At 57.2% G+C, this 24,622-nt stretch overlaps 1 protein-coding gene across 1 annotated transcript in view; it reads left to right on the top strand.

Moving 5' to 3' along the window:
- Positions 1 to 24,622, top strand: part of LOC111145045 (cilia and flagella associated protein 46) — a 91,240-nt gene that overhangs the window by 53,182 nt on the left and 13,436 nt on the right. Inside the window, exons 32-46 of the mRNA XM_022499658.1 lie at positions 4,147 to 4,295; positions 5,082 to 5,180; positions 5,517 to 5,649; positions 6,396 to 6,542; positions 8,312 to 8,512; positions 8,600 to 8,706; positions 9,750 to 9,926; positions 11,098 to 11,233; positions 13,023 to 13,030; positions 15,600 to 15,780; positions 16,488 to 16,676; positions 18,014 to 18,118; positions 18,194 to 18,373; positions 18,845 to 19,015; positions 24,172 to 24,269. Coding sequence (XP_022355366.1) covers positions 4,147 to 4,295; positions 5,082 to 5,180; positions 5,517 to 5,649; positions 6,396 to 6,542; positions 8,312 to 8,512; positions 8,600 to 8,706; positions 9,750 to 9,926; positions 11,098 to 11,233; positions 13,023 to 13,030; positions 15,600 to 15,780; positions 16,488 to 16,676; positions 18,014 to 18,118; positions 18,194 to 18,373; positions 18,845 to 19,015; positions 24,172 to 24,269 — 2,081 coding nt within the window. The remainder of the gene's footprint in view (positions 1 to 4,146; positions 4,296 to 5,081; positions 5,181 to 5,516; positions 5,650 to 6,395; positions 6,543 to 8,311; positions 8,513 to 8,599; positions 8,707 to 9,749; positions 9,927 to 11,097; positions 11,234 to 13,022; positions 13,031 to 15,599; positions 15,781 to 16,487; positions 16,677 to 18,013; positions 18,119 to 18,193; positions 18,374 to 18,844; positions 19,016 to 24,171; positions 24,270 to 24,622) is intronic.

Here is a 24,622-nt window from a genome sequence, read left to right as displayed (position 1 = left end):
GGTTCTGTGCCAGAGTCACACAGGCCATCGCCTGAGGCTGGTGGGTGTGGTGTAGGGCGAGGTCAGCGTGGGCTTTCCAATCTGGGTATCAGAATGTTCCAGCCCATCTGTGGGAAGAGCGTGTGCCCATCTTCTCTGCGGAGCCATGTTTGCCCTGTGACCGTGTCCACGCGCGCGCGCACCCGGCCCTCACGGCTGCGATGCCTGAGCCTCGCGTGACGTCACCCTGGTCTTCGAGAAGGTCCTGGACGTTCTTTCTGTTCCCCTCGCATCTCCGTGTGCACCCTGGAGTCCGCGGCTGGGGCCCTGCTCATGACTGCTCAGAGTCTCCGGGTCAGCTGCCGGCTTGGGGAGAGCAGACGCCCACGGCCCTCCGGTGGGTGAACAGTCCACCCCCCACCCCGCCCCCGGCTCAGGCCTTCCTTCGACGCGTGGCGGGGAGTGCGTTTCCTGTGCGGGCCGATGCACGTGTCCGGTGGGGTTCCACGTATTCGACGTCTTTGATCCTGTTGCAAATAGGCCTTTCTGGGTCACGCTTGAACACCACGTTAAATACAGAAACAGTTTCGTTAGACTTTTAATAATTGTGGTGACTTATTGTCACGTTTTCTGGATGTCGTGCGGGACCATCGCTCCGTCTGCTGCTCATCTCTGGACCCCGTCATCACTCTCGTCACTCCTGCACCGGTTCCGCGGGTCCAGGCCCGGGCAGGTGCGGGAGAGACGCCGGGCATGGCACACGGCCTTACCGCGCTGCCAGCTCTGACGGGAGGGCTGGCGACACTTGCTAGGGGTGTGATGGCTGTTTGTTGTGGTTTCAGGGAGATTCTTTACCCGCTGGAAAGCTTCCTGTTCCTCGTTGCTCAGAGCTTAGTCGTGAGCGGCTGTAGCCGGCGACCACACGCTTCTTTCCACCTGCTCAAGCGATGGTGCTGCTTCTCCTTCCTGCTTCCAGCCCATCACATGGCTCTTTTGCCGTTGGTTACCTGGAGAAGTCCATGTGGCTGAAGCGCATTATTCATCTCCTGCATAATCGTGTTTGTCCCTTTGCGGCGTTGGTGTCCACAGTCCTTTCGCATGCGTCCAGCGCCCGTGTCGGGATTTGGTAAAAAGTTATCTAGATTCTGAACCATTTCCTGCTCCCAGCCGGCCCCAGACATGCGGCTTTTCCACACCAACGTGCAGCTCTGCTGCTGCCTGGGGACACCCGCTGGGTGTCCCGTGAATTCACCCAGTCCCGGCACAGACCACCCAGGGTTGGTGGGTGTGGGCTCCTCGGCCTCAGAGCTCAGGCTCTCAAGGTGGCCCCCGCGTCTACAGTGCGGGGCCCTAGGCCACCTGCACGGCCATCTGATGCGGCTGCGCGTTGGAGGTTCCCCTGACGCCCCGGTGCAGGGTTGGCCATTTGCTAGTGCGGCTCACGGAACTCAGGGAGACACCGTGTTTTCTAGATCACCACGTTGTTAGCAAGGACGCGAGCGAGCAGCCGCGTGAAGAGGTCCTCGGGTCGAGGTCTGGGTGGGTGCCAAGCACGGGAGCTCCTACGCGCCTGGCACCGAGGGTGCCGCCCGCGTGCGGATGTGTTCAGCACCCGGACACGCACCTCGCTGCTCCATGTAGGGCCTTAGGGAGGTTCCGCGACGCAGGCGCGAGTGAGGGGATCTTTGGTTGGTGACTTATTCCGCCTCCGGCCCCTCCCCCTCCCGGGCACCAGGGGGCGGGACCAGACCTCCAGCCTCTGGTCACAGGGTTGGGTCCCTGGCACGCAGCCCCCATCCCGAGCCGTCCAGGGGCCGCCCGGAGTCACCTCGCGGGGACAAACTCAGCTGCTCGGAAGGGCCTCCTGGGTCTCGAGGTCGCAAGGGTTGTCGGAGCTCGGTGCCAGCGGCGGGGACAGAGGCCAAGGGTCCATGTCCCTGGGTCACAATGTCACACTGACCCTTTCGTCAGTTAGGAAGTGTCCTAACCTCCCCACTTCTTTTTCTTTTCTTTTCTTTTCTTTTTTTTTAAAGATTTTATTTATTTATTTGACAGACAGAGATCACAAGTAGGCAGAGAGGCAGGTAGAGAGAGAGGAGGAAGCAGGCCCCCTGCTGAGCAGAGAGCCCAACGCGGGGCTCGATCCCAGGACCCTGAGACCATGACCTGAGCCGAAGGCAGCGGCTCAACCCACTGAGCCACCCAGGCGCCCCCCCTTCTTTTTCTTGAAGGGCTTCGTGCTTCTACTGATACTTATTTTTTTAAAAAGTCTGGAATGTGACAAAATACCAGTGGTTTTTTATTTATTTTGTCCATTAATAACTAATATTTGAGAACATTTTAATGTTAATGGAACGTGATCTAAGAAAAGTTTAATTTTTTTACATTTCAATATTAGGGTATTAACAAGAGATAATAAAAATAATTATGGTCAAAATTACTACATCAAAACAATAAATGCTTGATATTAGTCTACGTACAATTTAGTTTTTGGCTTAAAGTTCTTTGTAAGAGAGAACACTAGGTTCACACGGCTCGTGGGGGCACCTCCCGCTGCTGGGGCGGCCGCTTCTCGGTGTCCCTGTGCGGAGGCCCTCAGCATAGTTGTCTGCGGTTGTGGGGATGGGGTGCAGTGGAGAGGCACTCGCCACCTCCGTTCTAAGTAAGAGCACTTCACCGATTACCGTAGAAATGGGGAGGCAGACAGGAGCGCAGCTGCCCCATGTGTTTGAGGCCATTGGTCAAGCCTAAGGAGTTGGGTCAAGGCACGGGCATAACAGTTGGCATAAGAAAGAGCGCGAAGCCAACCTGGGGGCCTGAGAAAAGAACAAAACCATGTCACTCTTTCCAGCAACGGTGACAGTGTCCTTTCTACCATTTTCCCTGTGACTTTAGATAATCTTTGCTGGCCTGGGGGCACAAGGGGTGCATGGGGCCAGGACACGTGGGTCGCCACCGCGGATGGTCTCCCACCTTTATTTTTCTTTATTCTTGGGGAGGTTTGTAAAAGATTATTTGTTCTTTCTTCTTTAAATTTGGGAGAGTTCCCTGGTGGGAACTTCTGGACCTTTTCTTCTTTGTGGGAAGATCATAAGTTATGATTCAGTTTACTTTGTAGTTTAAGAGCTTTTCTGATTTTCTGTTTCTCTTATAATTTGGTGGATTGTGTTTTTCTAGGGTATTTCCACTTAACATAAAATTTCAAGTTTATAAAATAATGTTGTTCTCAATGTCCTTTTATGATCTTGTAGTGTCTGTAGGGTCTGTAGGATGTGAGCCTTCCCACCCCTGCTTCCTGACCAGCCTCACCAGGAGTTATCGGTATTAATCTCTCAAAGAAAATGCATGTTCTCCAGGCCACCCAAAGCCACTGGCTTTTGGGGTGTCCCTGAGACGGCTGCTTTGCATGTAGATCACCCTGAACCCTAAGGTGCAGGCCTTTGGGGACCCAGCTGGTCGTGTAGCTTACAGTGGGCCCTCCACGCGGCTGGTTGTCTCCCTGCTACAGGGAAAACCCCAAACAAGCAGACAAAAACCAGAAGCGCCACCCAGCCTCCCATCCGCCTCTTGAATCCTCAGAAACCCCCAGGACACGTGCACCCCAATGTGGTTTCCTTCTCGAGACCCCATTGTCTTCTGGCCCAGTAACGGCCCCAGCACCACCCAGTGACCTGCGCTTCAGGCACGTTGCTAAACGCTTGGTCCAGCTTCTCAAATTTTCCACCCCAGAGTAATAATTATGTCGAACCCAGTCTGTCTTTATGAGTCCGAGTTGGTCTCTACCCGTACTCGGTTTTAAGGCAGTTGTATGTGTTCATAGAGAGACTCTGTTTTCAATGGATCAGCAGTTCCTAGTGGATGAAATCTGACGAAAACATTAATTTGAGTAAATATGTGAATGGATTGTTTCCTGTGAGGACTTTCATCTGTATTGGGTGTGACGTTTATGGGTGATCGCGCGTGACAAGATGAAAGCTATGCGTGAGGGAGAGAAGGGGGAGAGCACATGGTCCATTCACTCAGCGAACACGGCTCGGTCCCAGGTGTGCGTCGGGACCTGTGGGTGGCATGGAGGAGGGCGGAGGCTGCTGACGAAAGACCTTATGAGCTGGTGGCCTGCCGTCCCTCCCGTCCTTGACCTTGCACGTCTGTTGTGTGTTTACATAGACGTACACTTTGTACTATCTGGACCATTTGGTCAGAGCCCTGCAGAAGCTATCCCTTCACGAGCTCACCGTCCCGCTCCTGCAGCTGGGCGCAGTCGTCGCGGCCGCTGTGGTGGACAGCAAGAGCCTCGGAGACCTCTACCACCTGCGGTCAGTATGGCTGATGCACATTCAGGGAAACTGGGGAACACTTGGGAGGCTAAAGGGGAAAACTCCAAAGCAATGTAAGAGAAACAGCATTTCCAAATACTAATTCTGTGGTTGGCTAATTCCATAAGTAATAGCCCAGTGATTTGTAAAACCAAATAAATCAGCATACTTGATCATGAAAATACTCTTTTTGTTTTAAAATTAGACTGGGTCCTTAAGGGAAGATTGTTTTTCTAAGGAAATGTACGCTGATGTATTAGAATGAAGGGCTGCTGCGTGGCCTACTCTCCAATCATCCAGAAAAAATATTTACAGGGTGGCGGGGGACAGGGAGACAACCAGTGAAGCAGGTACGGTGAGCGCTTGCGCCCAGGGCTCTGGCAAGGGACGTGCAGTTGGGCTCTGCAGTGCTCCGGCAGCTCTTCTGTAAGCTTGAAACCCTTTCCCACGACACCGTTTCATGCCGGAACCGAAGCAGACCTTGCCCTTGTCGCGGAGCTCAGGTCCCCACCCGCGGTGCCTTGTTTTTCCCTCTGAGGGTGACCTACACGGTGAGTCCGGACGCAGTCTGGTGTATGAGTGAGTGTGGACATTCTTGCCGCCTGAAGTTCGCAAAAGGCACCTGTGTCGTTTTGCTTAGGTCTGAATATTACTGAAAACATCACTAAATTATCCATTCCTTTCTCGTTTACCAGTTTTTATGAGGCACACGGAGCCCAGTGCAGCCTGACCCTTACCCACACGTCCCGTGTGACCGTGTGCTTGCTCTGCCACCCCTTCCCCTAGACTTGCCCTTGCTTGTTCCGACTTGAAATTGAGAGAAGCAGCTACTCACCACGAGGAGCAGGCCGGGCAGACGTACATCTACGATCTGGAGCAGGCGAGGTGCGCCCCCCAACCCCGCGGTCCCCTGTAAACAAGGAAGGATTTGGCCAACACGGAGCTGCTCCCGGCTGTGTCCTCTCCAACCCCAGGCCCATCCTGCATCACACACAGCCAGACAGTGGGGGTGGGAGGATGCTTGGCCTGGGGGGGCAGTGCCGGGGGTCAGGGGCAGCGCTGGGGGCAGTCATGGGAGTTCTGTGTCATCTCTGAACGCGTGAGTGATTGGGGGCTGTTTTAATTTGCGTTTCTGGATCACTAATGACATTGAACATTTCCAGACATTTGTTTCTTGTCCGCTGCGTTTCTTTGGCGTGTCACCTATGTTACTCACATTAGCTGCAGAAAGGAAATTGCCCTGAGAAAGGAGAAGAACAAGGAAGCGGTCTTAGACGACAGTGTGCCGACTCCGGCTGAGCCCGTAACTGCGGTGTCGCCCCCAGAGACGAAGCCCCTCGTGGCCCAAGACAAGGTACCCTCGCTCCGCCAGCAGCACCGTGTCCCCGAGCCACAGCTTGGCCCCTCGTGGGGCAAGACTTCACCGCGAACTGTGTACAGACCCTCATGCTGGGTTCCCTGGGAAAACCAGGGTGTGTTCCCTCCCCGTGCGCCCTGGGTGTCTCTGGGGAGATCGGGGCTACAGATCACCTCAGAGTGCACCCACCAGGGGCCTGGGCAGGATTCAGAGAAGACGGGTGGGGGCAGCACAGAGGGATTCCCAGGAAGGATGGCCAAGGCCGGGGCAGCTGGAGAGTTGCCCCAGAGGTCTGACCACTACCCACACGGCGGGATCACTGGTGCGGGCTCGCGCCTCAAGAAAAGCAGCCGTCCGGCCACCACGCTCTGAATACCTGTCACCACGGGGCCGCCAGCCTTGGGCCTCCATTTGCGAGCCCCCGGCGTCAACCATCTGGGAGGCACGGTAGGAACGTGCCAGGCCCCCGTGTGTCTTGAGGAATTCAGGGGCTCACTGACACCTCACATGCCGGTCCGGGTGCCACCTGGTACCGGAGACCCGGGTCCCAGAGTGCGGGGCAGCGGCCGGAGCAGGGGCAGCACAGGACCTGCTCTGACACCCCCGGGGGTGGGCTGGCGGTGAGAAGAGACGCTGTCCCAGGAGACGGCTCGCTGCACAGGTTGGGGGCCCGGCCTGGGGGGAAGCATGGACGGCGGGAGCTTCCCCAGCCTCCGGCGCAGACCTGCCGCCCCACCTTCCAGCTCCTGATGGTGAACGGAGACACCGGGAGGGGCCTGGAAGGGACGTCCTTCCCCCAGCTGTGGCTGCTCAAAGCCGATGTGCTGCTGGAGATGGACCTGTACCAGCCTACGAGGCTGCTGCTGGCAGAGGCCTGCCTGGCCTTCCAGGTGAGGGGCCGCCAGGCCCTGGGTCAGGGCGGGGGGCGCCTGCGCACCACGACGGCTCTCTGGGATGCAGGCCGTCTGCGCGGAAGCTGGCTGGGCTCTCGCCGTTCTGCAGCGTCCATCCTGGACTCGGATCTAAGTCTCTGCCCTTTGCCTGTGGTTTCTCTGGTTTGCGTTCAGTCTGTGGAGAGTTTGCTGAAGTCTTCGCTTCCTGCGGCGGCTGCGGGTCTGACCCCGCGGGTGTTTCCTGATGTCGTGTGCAGGGGCTGAGAGACCGGAGGGCTCCTCGCTGTGGGCCCCGCCCAGGTGTCCGTGGTCTCTCGGGGGCCTTGCCGGAAGCCTGAGGTTTTCTGAGCCCCCAAGAGGCTTGCACTCCGGCACAGCTGTCCAGACCCTCGCTCAGCCCCCAGCCCCCCGTCACCCCCGTCTGCTGTGCCCCTTGGACCTGCCCTGCCCCCGGCACACATCTTCAGGTGCCCCCATGATTGGCGTCTAGTGCCCGCAGCTGGAGGCCCCAACGCCCCAGCTATGTCCTTCTGAGCTCCGTCCCCCGTGAGAAAGGTTGCCCGTGTGTGCGTCCCTCCCCGCAGAGAAGGGGGTGCCCGGGACAGGCAGTTCTATCGGCGTCCAGCTCGGAGAACCGCATTCACTGGGGGGCAAGGCAAAGCTACAGGACCAGACGGGCTGTCACGGGTTTTAAAGGACTCCAGAGAGAGAAGGACCTTAACAGCACAGAATTCAAGGCCGTGGGAGATTCAGGCCGTGGGCAGGGCGCTTGTCCAGCACAGATGGCTGCGTGCGGGCCCGACAGCGGAGGGGCGAGGTCGGGGCAGAAGGGGGAGTGCCCGGGCGGGACGGAGAGGCTGCACTCTGCTGGTGGCGGCCTCTTCTGAGATCAGCGGGCCGAGGAGCTGGCCGCCAGAGAGCTCCTGGGGAGTGTCCGTGCCCAGGTGGTGGCTGGGGCACCTTTGCGTCCTCCAGACGCCACACTGCCCCTCCTGAGCCTTCTGTCCCATGTCCCACACACATGGACGGTGCCTTGCCCGTGGGCTTTTCCTTCCTGCCCTGAACCACGTCTCCATGGGGCCGTAGCGGTCAGAGCCTGGCAATGTCTCCCTGGGGCATCTGCCCGCCCCAGCCCCTGCGTCCATCCACAGCTGTCCGCCGTCTGCCTCTTTGCTGTGGCTGCCCCCACCACCCCCATCAGCGTGTCTGCCTCCTGTGAGCTCCTGGCTCTCCTCGCCTCCAGCCTGCCCTGGCTTCTGGGGCCTTAGCTGTTGGGACCACGGGCCCCAGGCCCAGCAGGCCCCACTTCAGTGTCTTCGAGCTGCGTGCTCGCTGCTCTGTCCGGAGCCAGCCACCATGGACTCCTGCCCTTCCCGCCTGAGCGCCCGGTGTCCTCCTGCCCGGGTGGGGTTCAGAGGCCGACAGCACCCGCACCGCACGCCCAGGCTCCCTGCGACCGCGTGTGATGGACGGGGGATGAGGCAGCCCTGGCTGGCTTGGGTGCAAATGTCCACCGTCCGTGGCCGGCGTCTGGACGGCGGCTCCTAGGAGGGCACTGGGGACCGCTGCCAAGGGCGGGCTCGGGGACCCTGGAAGTGGACATTAGCACATGCACAGGCCTCAAGTCCACCCAGCCCCGAGCCCTGAGGGCCCTTCAGAGGTGAGGGAGCTGCCCAGTGGCCACTGTGTGGGGCGAGGCCTGGTGCCCGGAGCTGCTGTCACGCCGTCCCGCCCCCGCACACTCTGCTCACACACGTCTGTTTCAGGAGCTTGGTGACCCTCGTGCGGAAGCAAAGTGCCTGCACCTTCTAGCGCAGCTGGCGAACAAGGAGAAAAACCACGCACGCGCCCTGAAGCTGGTGGAGCAGGCCCGGCGTCTAGGGGGGGACGAGGAGTTCTGGCACGGCTCAGCGCTGACCCTGGCAGACGCGCTCCTGGCCAAGGGAGGCGAAGGCAGCAAAGTGATGGTAGAGCTGCCCCGGCCCTCGGTGGGGGGGGGGGGTGGCGGGTCTCCATGGCCCAGAGCCACCCGCGGATGTCGCCGCCCTCCTCAGGCCTGTCGGGAGTTCCAGAGACTCATCGACGTCTTCAGGGACCTGCAGAGGGAGAGACCGAACCGAGCGCCCGTCCTGGAATTTATGAGCACAGACCTGGAAGCCAGGTAGTTCTCTGTGAGGAAAACTGTGAATTCACACGAGGTCGGGGCTGACTGCTCCTCACGCGGCTTCCCAGACCTCTGAGGTGCAGAGAGTCGCACAACACCCCTGACCCAGCTGGCCTCCTCCGAAGCGGAGCCTTCCACCTGGGGACCCTTGTCCACAGCCCATGGCCCTGGGGGGCAGGGGCCCGGGGAGGTCGCCAGAGACTGACCTTCAGCCTTCTGGCTCCCGGGGACAGTGTCTCTTCCTTTCCAACGTGCCTTTTTCTGGGGACAAGGATGCAGGTGGCTCGTTTGGTTCCTACATTCTCTGGGGACACGTCTGAGCTCCCCCGGGTGTGTGTGGACCCCCTCGAGGTGAGGGGCAGGCACAGCCCCGGCAGGGGTCTGGCCGCGGGATTTTCTCTGCCCCCCCACCCCGTGATGGTGTGACCTTCGTCCCGTAAGCATGTGCCTCCGTGGGGTCTGTCCTGTCTGGGTCGGTGGCAGGCGCTTTGGGTAAAGAGCTCAGAGACCAGCACTCGTCTCCCGGGCTTAGGGGTCCTTCGGATGTCTGGCCTCTTTGTGGCATTTTGTGTTCTTCCAGAAAATTGTGAACTCTGGGTTTTGGGTCGTGTTGGTGTGTCTGTTTCTGGACTCTTTTCCTATAACGTCACAGTCTTTGTCACAGGTCTGTCCCCTGCCCATGCCCACCTTCTCCCCAGTCAGACTTGTGTATCGCCTCCCGCTGACCTTAACAAAGTAGCAGCTGAGGCTTGTCCTCGCCGTTTCCCCTTGTTTTCCGCCTTGTGTGTGTTCAGTTCTGGGTTCTCCGTCTGAGGGGCGGTTCGGGCTCTCGGGGCTCCAGCTGGCGGCACCCGCGCGTCATCCTGGGTTCCCACGTGGGTTCTGCCCCTGCGCCACAGGAGGGCGGTGCCGGGGCAGGACAGTCTCGCGGTGGAAGCACGTGGCCCGTGTGCTTTCTGGTCTGCGGGAAGCACGCTCCGTGTCGGGGTGACTCAGGCCAGACTGCGGTGGCCACATGGGACGGTCCCCGCCGTCCGTAGATGTGTGAGCCTCCGGATCAGGGCTGTCGAGGACCTCGCTGGCTGTGAGCCTCCTGAATGCTTGTTCCTGCTGACCGAGCTGCACGATCGTTTGACGGAGATTGAGAAAAAGCTGACTGCCTGGGGCTACAAAGAGCAGTGTGTGGACATAAAACTAGAGCGCGCAAAGATAAAGAGGTGAGCAGCCCTGCGGGGGGGGGGGCGGGGAGGCGGGGGGACTGAGGGTCTGTCCCGGAGCCCCCGCATCCTAGCCCCTGCCCCCCTGTCCCATGTTCTGACCCCGTGCCCGGCTCTCCTCCTGGCTCAGGACTCCCCGGCCCCCTTGTGTTCCAGCAGAGCCTCCTCCTGGCCCTGTGGCTGGCTGCACATCCCTCCAGGACAGCGGCATGGGGGGAGGGGGTGTCCGCACTCTTGTCCCGCCCCCTCAGTGTCCCCTCCCCCGCCCCCCACGGCGTCTCAGCAAACACAGCGGACGTGTGCCTCCCAGCTCCACACACCCCTCCCCACAGTGTTCACACTCTGGTCACGCTCGTGCAGACACACATCATACCCGTGTGTGCACATTACCTGTGGTCACTCACAGCCACACACACATCGGCCTCGTGTGCCCCTGCGTGTGCTCACCCTCGCTGGCCCTGCAGCGGCCCACCGTCAGCCTCCCTCGTGCCACCTCTCAAAGTCCCCACTGTCTTCGAGGGCAGGGGCTGACCCAGAGACAGAGGAAGGAGGCCAAGCCTCAGTGGACGGTGTCCGCCTCCCACCTCCCCTCCATCCCCCTGGCCCTGGGCCGCCCACCTCCCCTCCATCCCCGGCCCTGGACGGCCCACCTCCCCTCCGTCCCCGGCCCCGGGCCGCCCACCTCCCCTCCGTCCCCCCGGCCCCGGGCCGCCCACCTGCTTGGGGTGTGCACAGGCATTTCCAAGCACAACAAGCAACTCTTGTGTAGAAGGTGTTAAAAACAGCCTTTATGAGGAAAAAGCCACCTGGGCACGTGGGGTGTAACTTTGATCCTGTGATTACAGAATCGATATGTGGTCATTGTCGAACTTTAAAAAATGCAGAAAAGCATGAACAGGAAAACAAGGCAGTTAAATCAGCACAATTAACGTCATGGCGTTGGTTCGTTGGATAGATTTAATTTTACAAAAATAGAATAAAGCGCATATGTATTTTTGGGCCAAGATATAGTGACGATATCTTTACATATAGAACATCCAATCATAAAATTTGAAGTACTAATAAAGATACAGTATAATTATTTAAAATTTATACACTGTGCAGTTTGTTACTACTGATGGAATAATGCTTAAGGTTTTTGTTCTAAATCCCACTCTTCCATCTTCTAAAGATTATGTGCCCGAAACACGAGAGGGGAAGAGCAGAGAACGGCGTATCACCTGGAGGCCTACGACTTGGTCCAGAGCGCCGTGGCCGAGGCAGAGGCGCTGTTTCTCAGCGTGCGGGGCTTACTGTCCTCGCAGGAGGTAAGTCTGGGTCCCAGGTCCCTCCCCGGAGCCCTGAGCACCCCTCGGCGCACACAGACGCACCCCGCACTTGCCCTAGAAAGGCAGCCTGCCTCCTTGCGGTTTGGCTGGGAGGCAGCGTCACAACAAGATTCGTCCCTCCCTTCCAAAGTAACCAAAGAGTAGACAAAAATGTGAAACAGATTTTCAACACCCTAGATGCCCACATGGGCATCGTCGTCCCTGAGCACAGGTGGCCCCACCCCGGCCCGCACTCACCACGGAAGCAGGGGGCCCTCAGGAAGGTGTTAGGCCCCCACTCAGGCTTGGAGCAGCACCTGCTCCCGCCAGCCAGACGGGACAGCCTCGTGACCCCAGGCGCTGCGCCAAGCGGACGGAAGGTCTTGTCTCAGTTGGGGATGATCCGTCCAGGATGAGCTCTGCCCTGGGTCGGCCTGCACAGTCGGAGACCTGGGAGGACCACAGGGTCTGCAGACGGCTGTCCCAGAGCGAAGGCAAACCAGCAGCTCAAGTGTCCCCTGCCAGAAGAGGAGGACACACAATGTCTGGCAACCAGTGAGAAGCACCACGCCAGAAAGCAGGGAAAATAGACTTCCCAACAGGCAGAACAGCCCGTCCGGACCGACCGGGAACTGGCGCGGACATCAGAACGCAAGGACAGGGACAGGGACAAGGGTACAAGTGACTCAGAAGTCACTCTTGAGGACAATGTGTGTGTCAAGACCAGGATGAGATTGAAGTAGAAATCAAAAAGCAACATAAAAGAAGAGTTAAGTCCATAGATACAGAAAGCTGATTAGTGGTTGTAGGGGAGGGGATCGGGGAGGGGCTTAAGACAAGGCTGTTGAGTCGGGTGGGGGTTCCCTTTTGGAAGGACGAAATCATGAGGGTGAGGCTGCACAAGGTGGTGAGAGCACTAAGGGCCACTGCATTGTACACTTTCAAACGGTGGTTTTGTGTCATATGAATTTTACCTCTATTAAAAACACCAGAAAGCTATGGGTGAAATACCCAAATATTTGGAAAGTAAATAGCGTCCGTCGGAATAACTATGAGCCAGAGAACAAATCAAAAGGGAAAGTATTTCTGAACTGAAGGCGGAAAACAACTCAGTTTTCATGACGTCTCTAATTGCAATGCTTAGGGGAAAATTTGTAGTGCTGTATAACCATACGACAAAAGAAAAAAGATCTCAGACTAACGACCTTAGCCTTCATTGTAAGGAAACAGAAGAGCCAACTGCAAATGAGCAGAAAAAAGGGGATTGAAGATCTAAGCAGCGATCAGTGAAATCGGAGACATAAAAATAAAAGGTAAAATCAATAAAACCACAGGTTGTTATTTGAGATAAAAAAAGTTCCTACACTTCTGTCCAGACTGATCAGGGGGAAGAAAAGGACATAAACGCTCAGTATCTGAAATAAGAGTTGTAGCATCACCAGGGAGCCTACGCGTAGTAAAACAATACAGGGGAATATTCTGAGCAACTTTGTGACAATAGAGAACAACTCCTCGACGGACACAAACAACCAAAACTCATTCAAAAAGAAATAGATTACCTGAACAGCCCTTCATCTGTTAACGAAACAGAATTTTTAGTAATCTTTCCACAAAGAAAACATCAGAGCCAGACTGTTTTACTGGTGATTCCTAGCAAACATTTAAGGAGAACATAACACCAGTTCAACACAGAGTCTTCTAGAAAATTGAGAAGGAGAGAACCCATCCCCGTCTGTAAGGCTAGTATGACTGTGATACCAAAACAGAACCTATAGATTCATGAGCACAGATGCAGAAGTTCTAGACAAAACTTTAGCGAATTAAATCCAATAATATGTAAAAAAGAATAATACGTAAAATATGTAAAAATATGTAAAAAAATATGTAGAAAAGATAACACATCAATGCCAAGTTGGGGTTATCCTGGGATTGTTGTAATTTTCAAAAATCAATTTGGCTCACCATATTTTCTTAAAAATCACCTTAAAAATATGATCACCTCAGTAGACAAAACCCAACACTCATTCCTGATTGGGGGTGGGGGGAGACTCTTAGCAAACTATTACCAGAAGGAAAGCTCTTCCAGCTGATAGACTGCATCTGTGAAAACACTAGGACTCACGTCACACTTAGTGGGGAAAGCAAAGCACTAAGATGGCAGTGCTCCCTCCCCCCACCTTCATTCTGAATTGTACTTGAGTTGTAGTCAACTCAGTAAGTAAGAGCAAGAAACCAAAAATGCCCATCTAGAAAGGAAGAAGGAAAACTGTCTTTGCGTACAGAGGGCATGATCACCTGTGCAGAAAATCTCATGCAGGGGCACGTGGGTGGCTTAGTGGGTTGAGCGTCCGACTCTTGATTTTCGGCTCTGATCCTGATCTCAGGGTTGTGAGATGGAGCCCTGAGTTGGGCTCCATGCTGGGTGAGAAGCCTATTTAAGATTCTTTTTTCTGGGGCGCCTAGGTGGCTCAGTGGGTTGAGCCTCTGCCTTTGGCCCAGGTCATGATCTCAGGGTCCTGGGATCGAGCTCCACATCGGGCTCTCTGCTCAGCGGGGAGCCTGCTTCCTCCTCTCTCTCTGCCTGCCTCTCTCTCTGCCTACTTGTGATCTCTGCCTGTCAAATAAACAACTAAAATCTTTTAAAAAAAGATAGATTCTCTTTTCTTCTCCCAATGCCCCTCCCCTACCTGCTCGCACACTTGAGCTCTCTTAGAAAAGAAAAAGAAGAAAGACTCTCATGCAATCTACAAAAATGGTAATGTACTAGGACTAACAAGTTATTACAGTAAATCTTAGAACACAAGAACAATATGAAAAATTAATTTTATATTTCTATATACTCACAACAATTGATCAGGTATTAAAAATTCAAAAACATAACCACTGGATAGCATAAAAATGAAATTTGACAAAAAAAGGGAAAATTTACCCCTGAGAACTAGAAAATATCATTGAGAGAAGAAGACTTAAGTAGATAGCGAGGTATACCATGTTCATGGACCAGAAGACTTGCTGTAATCCTGACCAAGAAGCTGCAGGCTTTTCATAAAAATTTGAAAAAAAAATTTTAAATTCATTTGAAACTGCAAAAGATGTAGCATAGCAAACAACTTAAGAAAAACTGAGTTGGAGATCTAACACTACCTGATTGTAAGACTTATTGTAAAGTGACAGGAACCAAAGCCGTGTGGTTTTAGTGTATAAGTAAGACGAGCAGACCAATGGCACATAACAGTGAATCCGGAAATAGATAGAAGATTGCTTTTCAACAAAACAGCAAAGGCAGTTCAGTGAAGACTGGCCACTGTGTATGGCAGTGGTTTTGGAGCCACTGGAAACCCAGACGGCTTCAGTGCATTCCTCACACCAGACGCCAGATTCAACCCAAGAGGACGGGAGATCTGAAGGTGAGAGCTGAGACTGCAAGACTTCTGGAGGAAAACACCTCAGGGACCTTGGGTTCAGCAAAGATTCCTTACACACGGCTCTAGGGGAGGGTGACAAACTGAGAGATTGGCACCTGCTCTTCAAAAGACACTATTCAGGGGATGCAAAGACCAGGCACAAGCCAGTAGAAAATATTTGCAAACCATGTGATGGACAAGGTCTTGTATCCAGAATATAAAACCCTCGTAAAACTTAGTACTAAGAGAAACACTCCCATAAAAAGTGGGCAAAGAGTTGAGCAGACATTTCTCCAAAGAGGACATGTGGCTGATGAAGAATTCCATGAGGGGATGATGAACTCACCAGTGAGTCAAGGAAACCACCGCACACCGCCTAAAACGCCTGCTGCTTAGAAGACCGGGCATGGCAGGTGTTAGCAAGGACGCAGAGGGACCGAACTCTCGTCGCTGCTTGGGGGGCTGAAGCACGAACAGCAGCTTGGTCATTAAACAGGGCCCCGGGGGAGCCAGCACCCCACACCCAGGAATTTGCTTGCGAAAGGTGAAAGCCCACGTCCACGCAGAAGCCCATGCACACGTGTTCACGGCCGTTGTGTTTGCAGCAGCCCCGTGTGTGAGTGGGTACTCATGCTGGGCCCACCTGGACTACAGGTGCTCCGTGTCCGTGGACACATGTCCGTGGACACGTGTCCGTGGACAGATGTGAGCGCAGCAGCAGCGTGGGCGGGTCTGAGTAATCACGTGAGTGGCATCAGCCAGAGAGAGCACACACCGTGTGACGGTCCCCGTGCAGACCCTTGAACCTGCGAATGGGCTCGTGGGGTGGAGTGTGGCCCTGGCCTGCGTGGGCGGGAGGGACCAGCTAGAAAGGGGGCGTGAGGATGTGGGGCACAAGGACACAGGCGTGGCCTTCCCTGTGGTGCTCTGACCGCGTGTGTCCGGCCTGTCCGGCTGCAGAGCGTCAGCACGCCCCTGACGAGGAAGCTGGCGGGGCTGCGGCTCCACCTGGCCGAGGTGTCCCTGGACCTGCTGCAGCTCACGTGGGCGGAGGCGCAGGCCCGGCGGCTGGGGCAGGGCTCGGCGGACAGGCTGCTGGCCGACTACCTGCACAGCCTGAGCGACGTCACCTCCGTGGACCTGGTAACCAGCCCGAGAGCCAGCGGCCCAGGGCTCTGGGTCCTGCCTGTGGGGCACCGGGGGCGTGGGGGGCGGGCACGGCAGGACCGACCAGGGGATGGCAGGGGTGGAGCCCTCTGACCGCGGGTGTGTCCTCAGCTCCCGGGGCTCCCAGCCCGCCCCCACCCTGGTCGGACGGCCTTGGGGGGGCTCCTGGGGGTGTTCCTGGGCGCTGCCCTCTCCTACCCGGGCATGCGTTTGCTTGGGCCGATTATTTCCTCACACAGAAGGGCTCAGCAGGGGTGAGAGCTCAGCAGGGGTGAGAGCGTTCGTTAAAGAAGTTGAGGTTGAAAATCTCTGAAGGGCGCATCCTGCCATTTCAGTCGCTTTCTCAGACTTCACACACTGTGAACCAGAGTGACTCGATGTAACCGTAGATACACCAAAGATAGCCCTAAAATTGAACTCGCCATGAGCTTATCTGTTTGTCAGTGAGTCCCAAGTCAAGGTTCTCTAAGCGATTTTAGTGACTCCCCAGCACCTAAGCCCTGGAGACCGCCCCACTCCCCCCCACAGAGGCCAGAGGGTGCATTTCTCACCCGGGACGTCGCCACTCCTGGGGGTGTCAGACCAGGGCGCTCAGGGACGGGACGGGGTGGTGGGGAAGGTCGGGGTGCCGGGGAGCCTCTGCTGTTGCTCAGGGCAACCCCAAGGCGCTCCTCCCCCCACAGAAATGGTTCACGCTGCGGCGGACCCTGGCCCATGTGGCTCTGGCGCAGCTGGGGAGCCTGCACTCGCTGTCCGCGGGCCGCGCGGAGATCCGGGCGCAGGTCCTGGGCCTGGCGGGGAAGGCCCTCCGCCTGCTGGCTGTGCACACGGACCCCGAGCACCCCGCCTGCTACTGGGAGGACGGCCTCTCGGTACGTGCTCACCCGCAGCCCCCCAGGAAGGAGGGCGATATGAGACGGGCCTCGAACTGTCCCTGATTGAGAAGGGTCGTGTAGCCTGGAAAAGCAAGAAAAAGGCGAGTAGCCTGTCCCGCGTGAGCACTGGGTGGGAAAGAGACACGGACTTGTGGGGGCAGACTCTGGAGAGAAGCGGGGAGCAGGCACATACAGAATTCAAGGGCAAGACGCCCCAGCCCCCAATGTGGGTGTCCCGTCTGCATCTCCGCAGCTTTCCTCCAGGAGTCTGGGGTCTGCCTGAGTGCTGGGTGCGGAGAAGCCCCCTCCTCATGTGCCGCAAGGGACCCCAAGCCCCCTTCCACCACCCACAGCGTCTGGTGTCCTCTGCTTCTCCGGAGCCCCCTGCAAGGCTGCCCAGGCAGGCCTGGTGGTCGCGGGCAGCTCCGCAGCCAGGAAGGAAGGCTGTAGACCCTGCACGCCGCCATCCTAAGTGCATTCTTCTGTCTGGAGGGCACCTGCTCAGAGGCAAAGTCAGGCTTGTCCCCCCGGACTCTGCTCTTTTAGGAAGACCCCAGCCCCAAGCAGCAGGGCCCCATACCCCTGTGTGAGCGCCACTCCTAATGCCTCAAGGGTCTGGATCCCAGGACCTGGGACTGGGCCCACACGCGGATGACATGACGGAGCTCCGGCCCCTCCCTCCGTCCATGTCCCTTGAGCACCTGCACCAGCGGCTCCGAGGCAGGAGGGGCCGGGGTCCTTGCCTACGGAACAGCACTGGCGACGCTCCCTCTCAGAGGCCATCAGGGAAACACACGCAAGCGGCTTCCAAGAAGTGTGCCCCCACAGCCCCGGCCCCGCCCCCCAGCCAGGCTTTCCCCTGCTGCTCCCGGCTGTGACCGCACAGACCCAGGGGCTCCCCTGTGCCTGCTGCCGCCCCCCGGCAGAGTCCCCTGGCCCTCCGGAGGACCTCGTCCGCGTGGCTGGTCCTGTGGTCCCTGGGGCGGACGGGGACCTGACGTGCTCAGTCCGGGCTGCACGGTGCTGGCCGCTGCCCATACTTGGGGAGGTGATTTTGAAGGACTGAGGGAAAGTAAGCACAGAATCCGATTGTCCTGAGACCGGGGACACTCGGACTTGCTTCTCTAGAGCTGCTTCCCCACACACGCTGCGCCTGCCAGCCGCTGGGGATTCTGGGCCAGGGCCTCGGGGGTCAACCCAGTTGGCGAGAGGCCTGACCGCTACCTGCAGCACATCTCACCGAGGGGTCCCACGGAGACGCCCCAAGTGCGCCAGGCACACCCAGGCTCGGCGGTGGGATGAGCGCTGGCTGATAGGAGGTACCTTCTCCGTAGGCCACCGCTGAGCTGAGCGGCCTTAAGCATCTGGAGACCGCCCCCGAGGATGGGGCCGGCAGGGGTCACTACGAGGAGCACAGCAGGAAGGGCTCAGACAAGCAGGTACGGCCACTCACCCCCGCCCCGTGATTCCGGGCCCGCAGAGCCCCCCTGACCCCGAGCCCTGCGCCCCTACAGAGGAGGATGGTGCTGGCCCAGCGGTTCCTGGCCCAGGCCTCCGAGCTACTGCTGCAGGGACTGCAGGTCGCCCTGCGCAGCCGCCTCCTGGACATCGCCGCTGCCGCCAGCCTGGAAATGGTGGAGTGTACCGGCGCCCTGGACCCCACGGTCACCTGCCAGTTCCTGGCGCTTTCTCAGGTCTGGTCTGCTCAGCGCCCCTGCCTAAGGCCTTTCTCGGCCACCTGGGAAGGGGGCGTTCCCGGAGCACCCGGCACTCGCTCCTACTGGTGGGCTGGCCAGCCGGGCCGCAGCCGGCCTCTCTGCCTCGGGAGCGTGTCGCTCCGCTGGAAGACGACGCCTCCGGAGGAAGTAGGGAGGGCTGCCTTATGCTCCGGAGGGTCCCCTGGCCCATCCCCGTTACTGACAGCCTGTGGGTCCACCAAGCCTCATGCCCTTGAGGCTCAGAGCAGAGAAGTGGGCAGGTGCCAGGTCACCATGGGGCAGGGCCTGGTGGCAGCCAGTGGCCAGGAGAAGCACGGCATCCAAGAAGCTGGTGCCGCGAGACGCTGAGCAGCCCCTGGCCACCCCCCCTCCTCCCCCACCTCAACAGGGGCGCCCATAGGCCCTGGCAGGGCTCAGCCTCTTAGCCCCGTCCCGTGTCTGCTTCAGAGCTGCTTGGCTTCAGAGATGATGCGGGACGTCCTGGCCACAGCCACGGCCCACACCAGCAGCTCGCAGCTGGCAGCCCTCCTGCACCTCGAGCACCAGCTGAGGCAGAAGGGGAGGACGTCCACCAGCTTGTCTGCGAGTGTGGAGCAGAGGCTGGAAGTCATCTCCAAGGTGAGCGGCGAGCCGTCCACGCCTGCCCTGGCCACGCAGCCCTCCGGCGCCACCGTGTCACCAGCCTGAAGATAGCGCCAGCGCGGCGCTTGCCAGCTGTGTGGTTCTGGGGGTGTCCCTCGCCCTCCCTGACCTCCGCCCCCTCGAGGGCCTCCTGGTGACCGTAAGTGCCCAGGCCTGCAGCAGGTCAGGGGGGCACAGGGCCCCTGAGGGTCTTCTGGAGGGGACGCACTTCCTTCAGCCACAGCAGAACGCGTGGACACTAGCACGTCCTCCTTTGCTTGGAGGAGCAGGTGTGAGCAGGAGTGTTTAGAGAAACGGACCTCGATGAAATGCAGTGGATCAGGACGGCAGCCTGGATGCTCTGAGGGATCCCCTGCTCCCCCCTGCTTCTCTGGGCGCACCTGTGTGGGTCTGACCTCAGCCCTTCCTCCAGGGCTGCTCTCCTCCCTCTGATGCTTGGGGTCAGGCTGTGGTGGAGCGTCCTGGGCACCGTGGGTACTCTCCACATGCTGGTGGCCCCGCCCCAGCTGCGACCACTTTCAGGTCCCCAGAATCACCCCCAGCTGAGACCAGTGCACTGAAGAGCTGTGCAGGCTGTCACAGGCGTGGGGACGAGCAGGCCAGGCCACCAGGAGAAGCAGCACAGCCCAGGCCCCCACTCTTGGAGGACACATCCATGTGTGTCCACTGAAGTTGGGGTGGGTCTAGCCCAGCGCTCATCTCCTAGGGAAATTGAGGGACCAGACACACGGACGCACGTGCAGTGCTGAGGATGAGGCCGGATGCTGGGGGGCTCGGGTGGGTCAGCAGCAGGACGGGTCTGCGGCCAACTCCATCCCAGGTGTTGTGATGGCTCCGCTGCCTCCTGCTGTTTCAAGAGGATCCTCGTGGAAGACCTGTGTTGACTCAGTCGGGGGCACAGACCAGTCACGGACTTGGGGGTCAGCCGCCCATGGGGTTGGGGGCGCAGACCACAGCCAGACCCCCACAGGCAGGCATGGCAGGAGCCCGGAGACCAGCAGAAAGTGCTTTCATTAACGTCTCTGCTGTGGATGGGGGGTGCAGGTCGAGCTATAGCCTCTGAGAGGGGAAGCTGTCCACAGTGACCTGTCCCCACTGCCCCACCCCCCACGTGACATGCTGGGACACGCAGCTGGCCTGTGACAACCCACCTAGGGACTGCAACTACGTCCTGGGCTTCGGGGAGTTGGCCTGAAAGCTCGTGGATGGCGGTGAGATCCCTCGTGGTTCTCATGGCACCTGGGAAATAAGGACCATCCTGGGAGGAGGTGGCCTCAAGGACACTGGGTCTGGAGAGACAGCACATGAGGGCTCCTCAGAGAGCATGAGCCCGAGTGCCCACCAAACCTGTCTCCCAGGGCCAGGAGAGCATGACATGGAGCTGAGACAACAGTGACACGACACGATGGCTGCAGTTTCCCCAGACTCAAGAGGCTAAAGGCTCAGGAGCACTGGCCTCCCCACACAGGAGAAACATGAGAAAGCGGCAGTGCCCCACAAGCCCGGGACAGACACCCCGAGGACAGCCAGCAAGCAGCCATGGGTGCCTGCGAGCGTCCAGGAGACTGCTACCCACCACGGCCGCCCAGAGACACGTTTAGATGTGCCTGGTGGTCCACACACCGAGGGTGTGGACCACCAGGCGGCCTGCAGCACAAGAAGCTGGGGGAGGGGCCAGGCAGAAACAGTGAGTGCACGAGACAGCTGGGAACAGCACAGAGCAAACAGGTGCAAGGAAATAAATTCTAAGAGTGTAAAACCGTCATTTTAACACCTTGTGGAATTGAGCTTACTTTGTGGAAGATGACACAGAAAGCAGGAAGGATTAGAGCTTACAAAGTATGGGTTCTGTCACTCCTAGGGAAGGTTAAAATTACATTTTTATTAGATCACAGTAAGCCAAAGACTAATGTCATGGTCCCTAGGGTAACCACTAGAATAATGTGTAAGTAAGGTAGTAAAAAGAAAAAAAACAAATGGTAGCATTTTATTATCCCAAAGACAGGCAAAAAGAGTGGGGGGAGAGAATATAAAAACGTAACAGTCCCAGCAGGAAAAAGCAGGAAGAAAGCAGTTAGAAACCCAAATATAAATATAGAATTACAATAAATGTAAATCAACCAAACCCTATAGGTTAAAAACCAAGATTGTCAGGTTGGCTGAGAAGAAAAACAAAATTGAATTATATGCCGCTTAAGAGAGACATGCTTCACATATAAGGACACAGAAATGTCAGAAGGAAAAGTTGAGAGATAGTATCTAAGTCATGAAGATACTCGTCCGATGAAAGCCAGGTGACCTGAGGACCAGTCAGCAGGGAATCCGCGTTCTTGGTCTGTACGTACCATCATCAAGCTTCACAGGCACGAAACAGAAGTGACGGGAATAACGGAGTGCTGGACAGGACATCCACACCGCCTCGGCTTCCCGTGGAAGCCACGGACCCTATATAGATCAGGAAGCAGGCAGGGACGTGTAGGAGAGCCGTTCACATGCGGGTCTGCCCGGACATCCACAGAGACATCCCCCGAGCCCAGCGCTGACTATGACTGGGGTCTCTTCTTTCCAAGCTTGCAGGGAGCGTGTGCGCTATGGACCAGTGCTGGCCACAGCAAAGCCTGAAGACTCTCCAACTGAGGGAAATCATTCCCTTTGTCGTCCTGCCACAATGCAATTAAATTAGAAATCAACACCTGAAAGATACAATTAATTTGAAATTAAACAATATCCTTACCATCATCAATCAGTCAAAGGAAAAATCACAATGAAATTTAGAAAATATTTTAAGCTGACTTAGAGAATGAAAATATCATATGTCAAAACCTATGAGACTTATCTAAAGCAGGGCTTAGAGGAAAAATACAGCCTTGAATACAGGGAGAAAATCTTACAAACAGTAATTTAGGTTTTGACTTCTAGAAGCTAGAATAAGAACACCTCTAAGAAAAATAAAGGGTAGTAAGAACTACAATAGAAACGATGGAATTAAAATGGTAGAGGACACCAGCAGTGGTAGAAGGGTTCCAAAGAGAAGACTAATGAAATTGATGAACATTTAGAAGATCTGAAAAAGAGAAAAAGAAAGAAAGAAAGGAAAGAAAGAAAGAAAGAAAGAAAACCCAAAATTCCACTATCAGTAATAAAAAGACCTCACAGAGCACCTTCAGACTTCCCAAAGCCATTAGGAAATATTCTATATAACCAAACTCCAGCAAAGTTTGACAATCTGGATGGAATAGAGAAATTTCTCAAAAAATACAAATTACCAAAGCTGATAGAACAGAAAATCTGAGTAATTCATTATCTGTTAAAGAAATTTAATCTTTTATTAAAAACCCTGCAAAGAAAAATCCCAGCCCACTTGGTGAGGATGTGGAGAAAGGGGACCTTCTTATTATGCTGCTGGTGGAATGCGAGCTGGTGGCCACCCTGGAAAACTGTATGGAGGTCCTGCAGACGAACTGCAACTACCACTTCCGTATGACCCAGGGCTTGCACAATGGGGTATTTACCCAAGAAATACGGAAACACCAATTCAAAGGGACACATGAACCCCGATGTTCAGAGCAGCATTATTTACAGTAGACGAGATATGGAAGCCGCCCAAGTGTCCCCTGACTGATGAACGGAGAAAGGAGAGAGGGTCTGTGTATACAATGGAGAAGTATTAAGCCATAAGAATGAAATCTCTCCATTTACAACGACAAGGATGGGGCTAGACAGTATTGTGCTAAGCAAAGGAAGTCAGAGAAAAACAGATACCATATGATTTCGCCCATATGTGGAATTTTTTTTTTAAAGATTTTTTTCATTTATTTATCAGAGAGAGAGAGGGAGAGCGAGCACAGGCAGACAGAATGGCAGGCAGAGGCAGAGGGAGAAGCAGGCTCCCTGCATAGCAAGGAGCCCGATGTGGGACTCGATCCCAGGACGCTGGGATCATGACCTGAGCCGAAGGCAGCTGCTCAACCAACTGAGCCACCCAGGCGTCCCCCATATGTGGAATTTAAGAGAAAAAACGACCCGACAGAAAAAGACAAGCCAAGGAACAGACTGTTAACTCTGAAGAATGGGCTGATGATCACCAGCGGGGAGTGGGGGGGACGGTTAGGAGACGGGATGGAGGCGTGCCCTTGTGCTGAGCTCGGGAGACGTGTGCAAGTGTTGGATCATGATGCTGTGCACCTGAGACTAGTACAACGCCGTGTCAGCTGTACTGCAGTTAAAATAAAAAGCTAAACAATGAGCGAACCCCCGAGGAGACTCCCGAAGCACGTGTTCTGTGCTCCCTTCAATAAGAGGAAGACAGACGCTCCCACAGACGGGAACGACCAAAAGGTAGCAAAAGGTCCGTAAACATTCCGAACGGCGCCCAGCTTCATTAGTTCCCGGGGAAGTGCCCAGAGGAAGGCGGCTTCAGTCACAGCCGGACCAGCCGGACCAGCCGGACAGCTGCCACGGGCAGGTGCGGCGGCACCAGCGGGCGCAGGGATGGAAGAGCCTCGGCACCCCGGCGGGCGGCCTGCCCCCGGCACAGGTGCTCCCCGGTCCCCAGGGCCCGTCCAGTGGCTTCGGCCAAAGCAGACATGGCCCAGAGTGGACACAGGCCACGGGCGCCCACTGACAGCCCAGGACTCTGCGCCTGGGACTCCCGGCTTCTCATCCACGCTGACGGGCGTCGCCCGCTGAGGGTTTTGGGCGAGGACACCCGAGCGCACTTGCAAACGCAAAGCTGGTTTCATCAGCAAGTGGGGAGCGGTGCTTGGGGGCACGGCGCAGAGGCCGGGGGTCGCGCGCGTGTGGCCTGTGGCGCTCGGGGCACGGGCAGAGGGCGGGGGGGGCGCGAGCTGGCTGGACAGGCTTCCCGCTGCTACTTGCTGGGGTTCTCAGGCTCCGCTGGCGCCCGCAGGTCAGCCTTGTGCGGGAGACCCAGGGGGATCCCGCGGGATTCCTCGCGCGCCATCTGCCCCCTTGTGGCGGCCGCGAGTCCTGCAGGGGTCGCGCCCCAGCCCGGCTACGGGGCACCCGGTCTGAGCACCCCACCCCCTGCACAAAGCCTCTGCGGACTTCTCAGACTTCCCGGCGAGGGGCCTGCCCCGGTGCGGTCAGTGATTGCTGTCGGTCACCCACAGGCTTGGCAGAATCTCAGGGTCACGGAGCAGCACTTGACCCTCCTGAACGAAATCCCGCCCGGCTTTCGGGTCCTCACTCTGCAGCACTCGCCGGACAGGTGCGCCTTCCCGCCCCGCTCTGGGGCCGCTCCCCACCCTGCTAGCACATCCGGCAGCGTGGCGCGAACCCAGCACCGGGGCTGCCAGGCTGGAGGGCATGTGGGGCGGACCGAAGGCCCCGGGGCTGGCCGAGGCTCCCAGCTGAGATGGGTGGGGCAGCATGCCCCTGGGCGAGGCCAGCTGGCACCTGCTGTCCACAGCGTGGCGCCCGTGCGGTGGCCGCAGACCGCCCTCACCGAGGAGCAGAAGGCCCGCCGGGTGCAGCGCGGATGGGCCTAAGTCAGTTCTGGCTCCCGATGTGGCCACGGCGATCCTGGGGAGGGGCTCCGGCCGGGATGGAGGTATGCGGTTC

Source organism: Enhydra lutris, unplaced genomic scaffold (assembly GCF_002288905.1).
Source record: "Enhydra lutris kenyoni isolate GAN:26980312 unplaced genomic scaffold, ASM228890v2 scaffoldscaffold12, whole genome shotgun sequence".
NCBI classification, from domain to species: Eukaryota; Metazoa; Chordata; class Mammalia; order Carnivora; family Mustelidae; genus Enhydra; species Enhydra lutris.
This window is presented reverse-complemented; position numbering and strand designations above follow the sequence as displayed.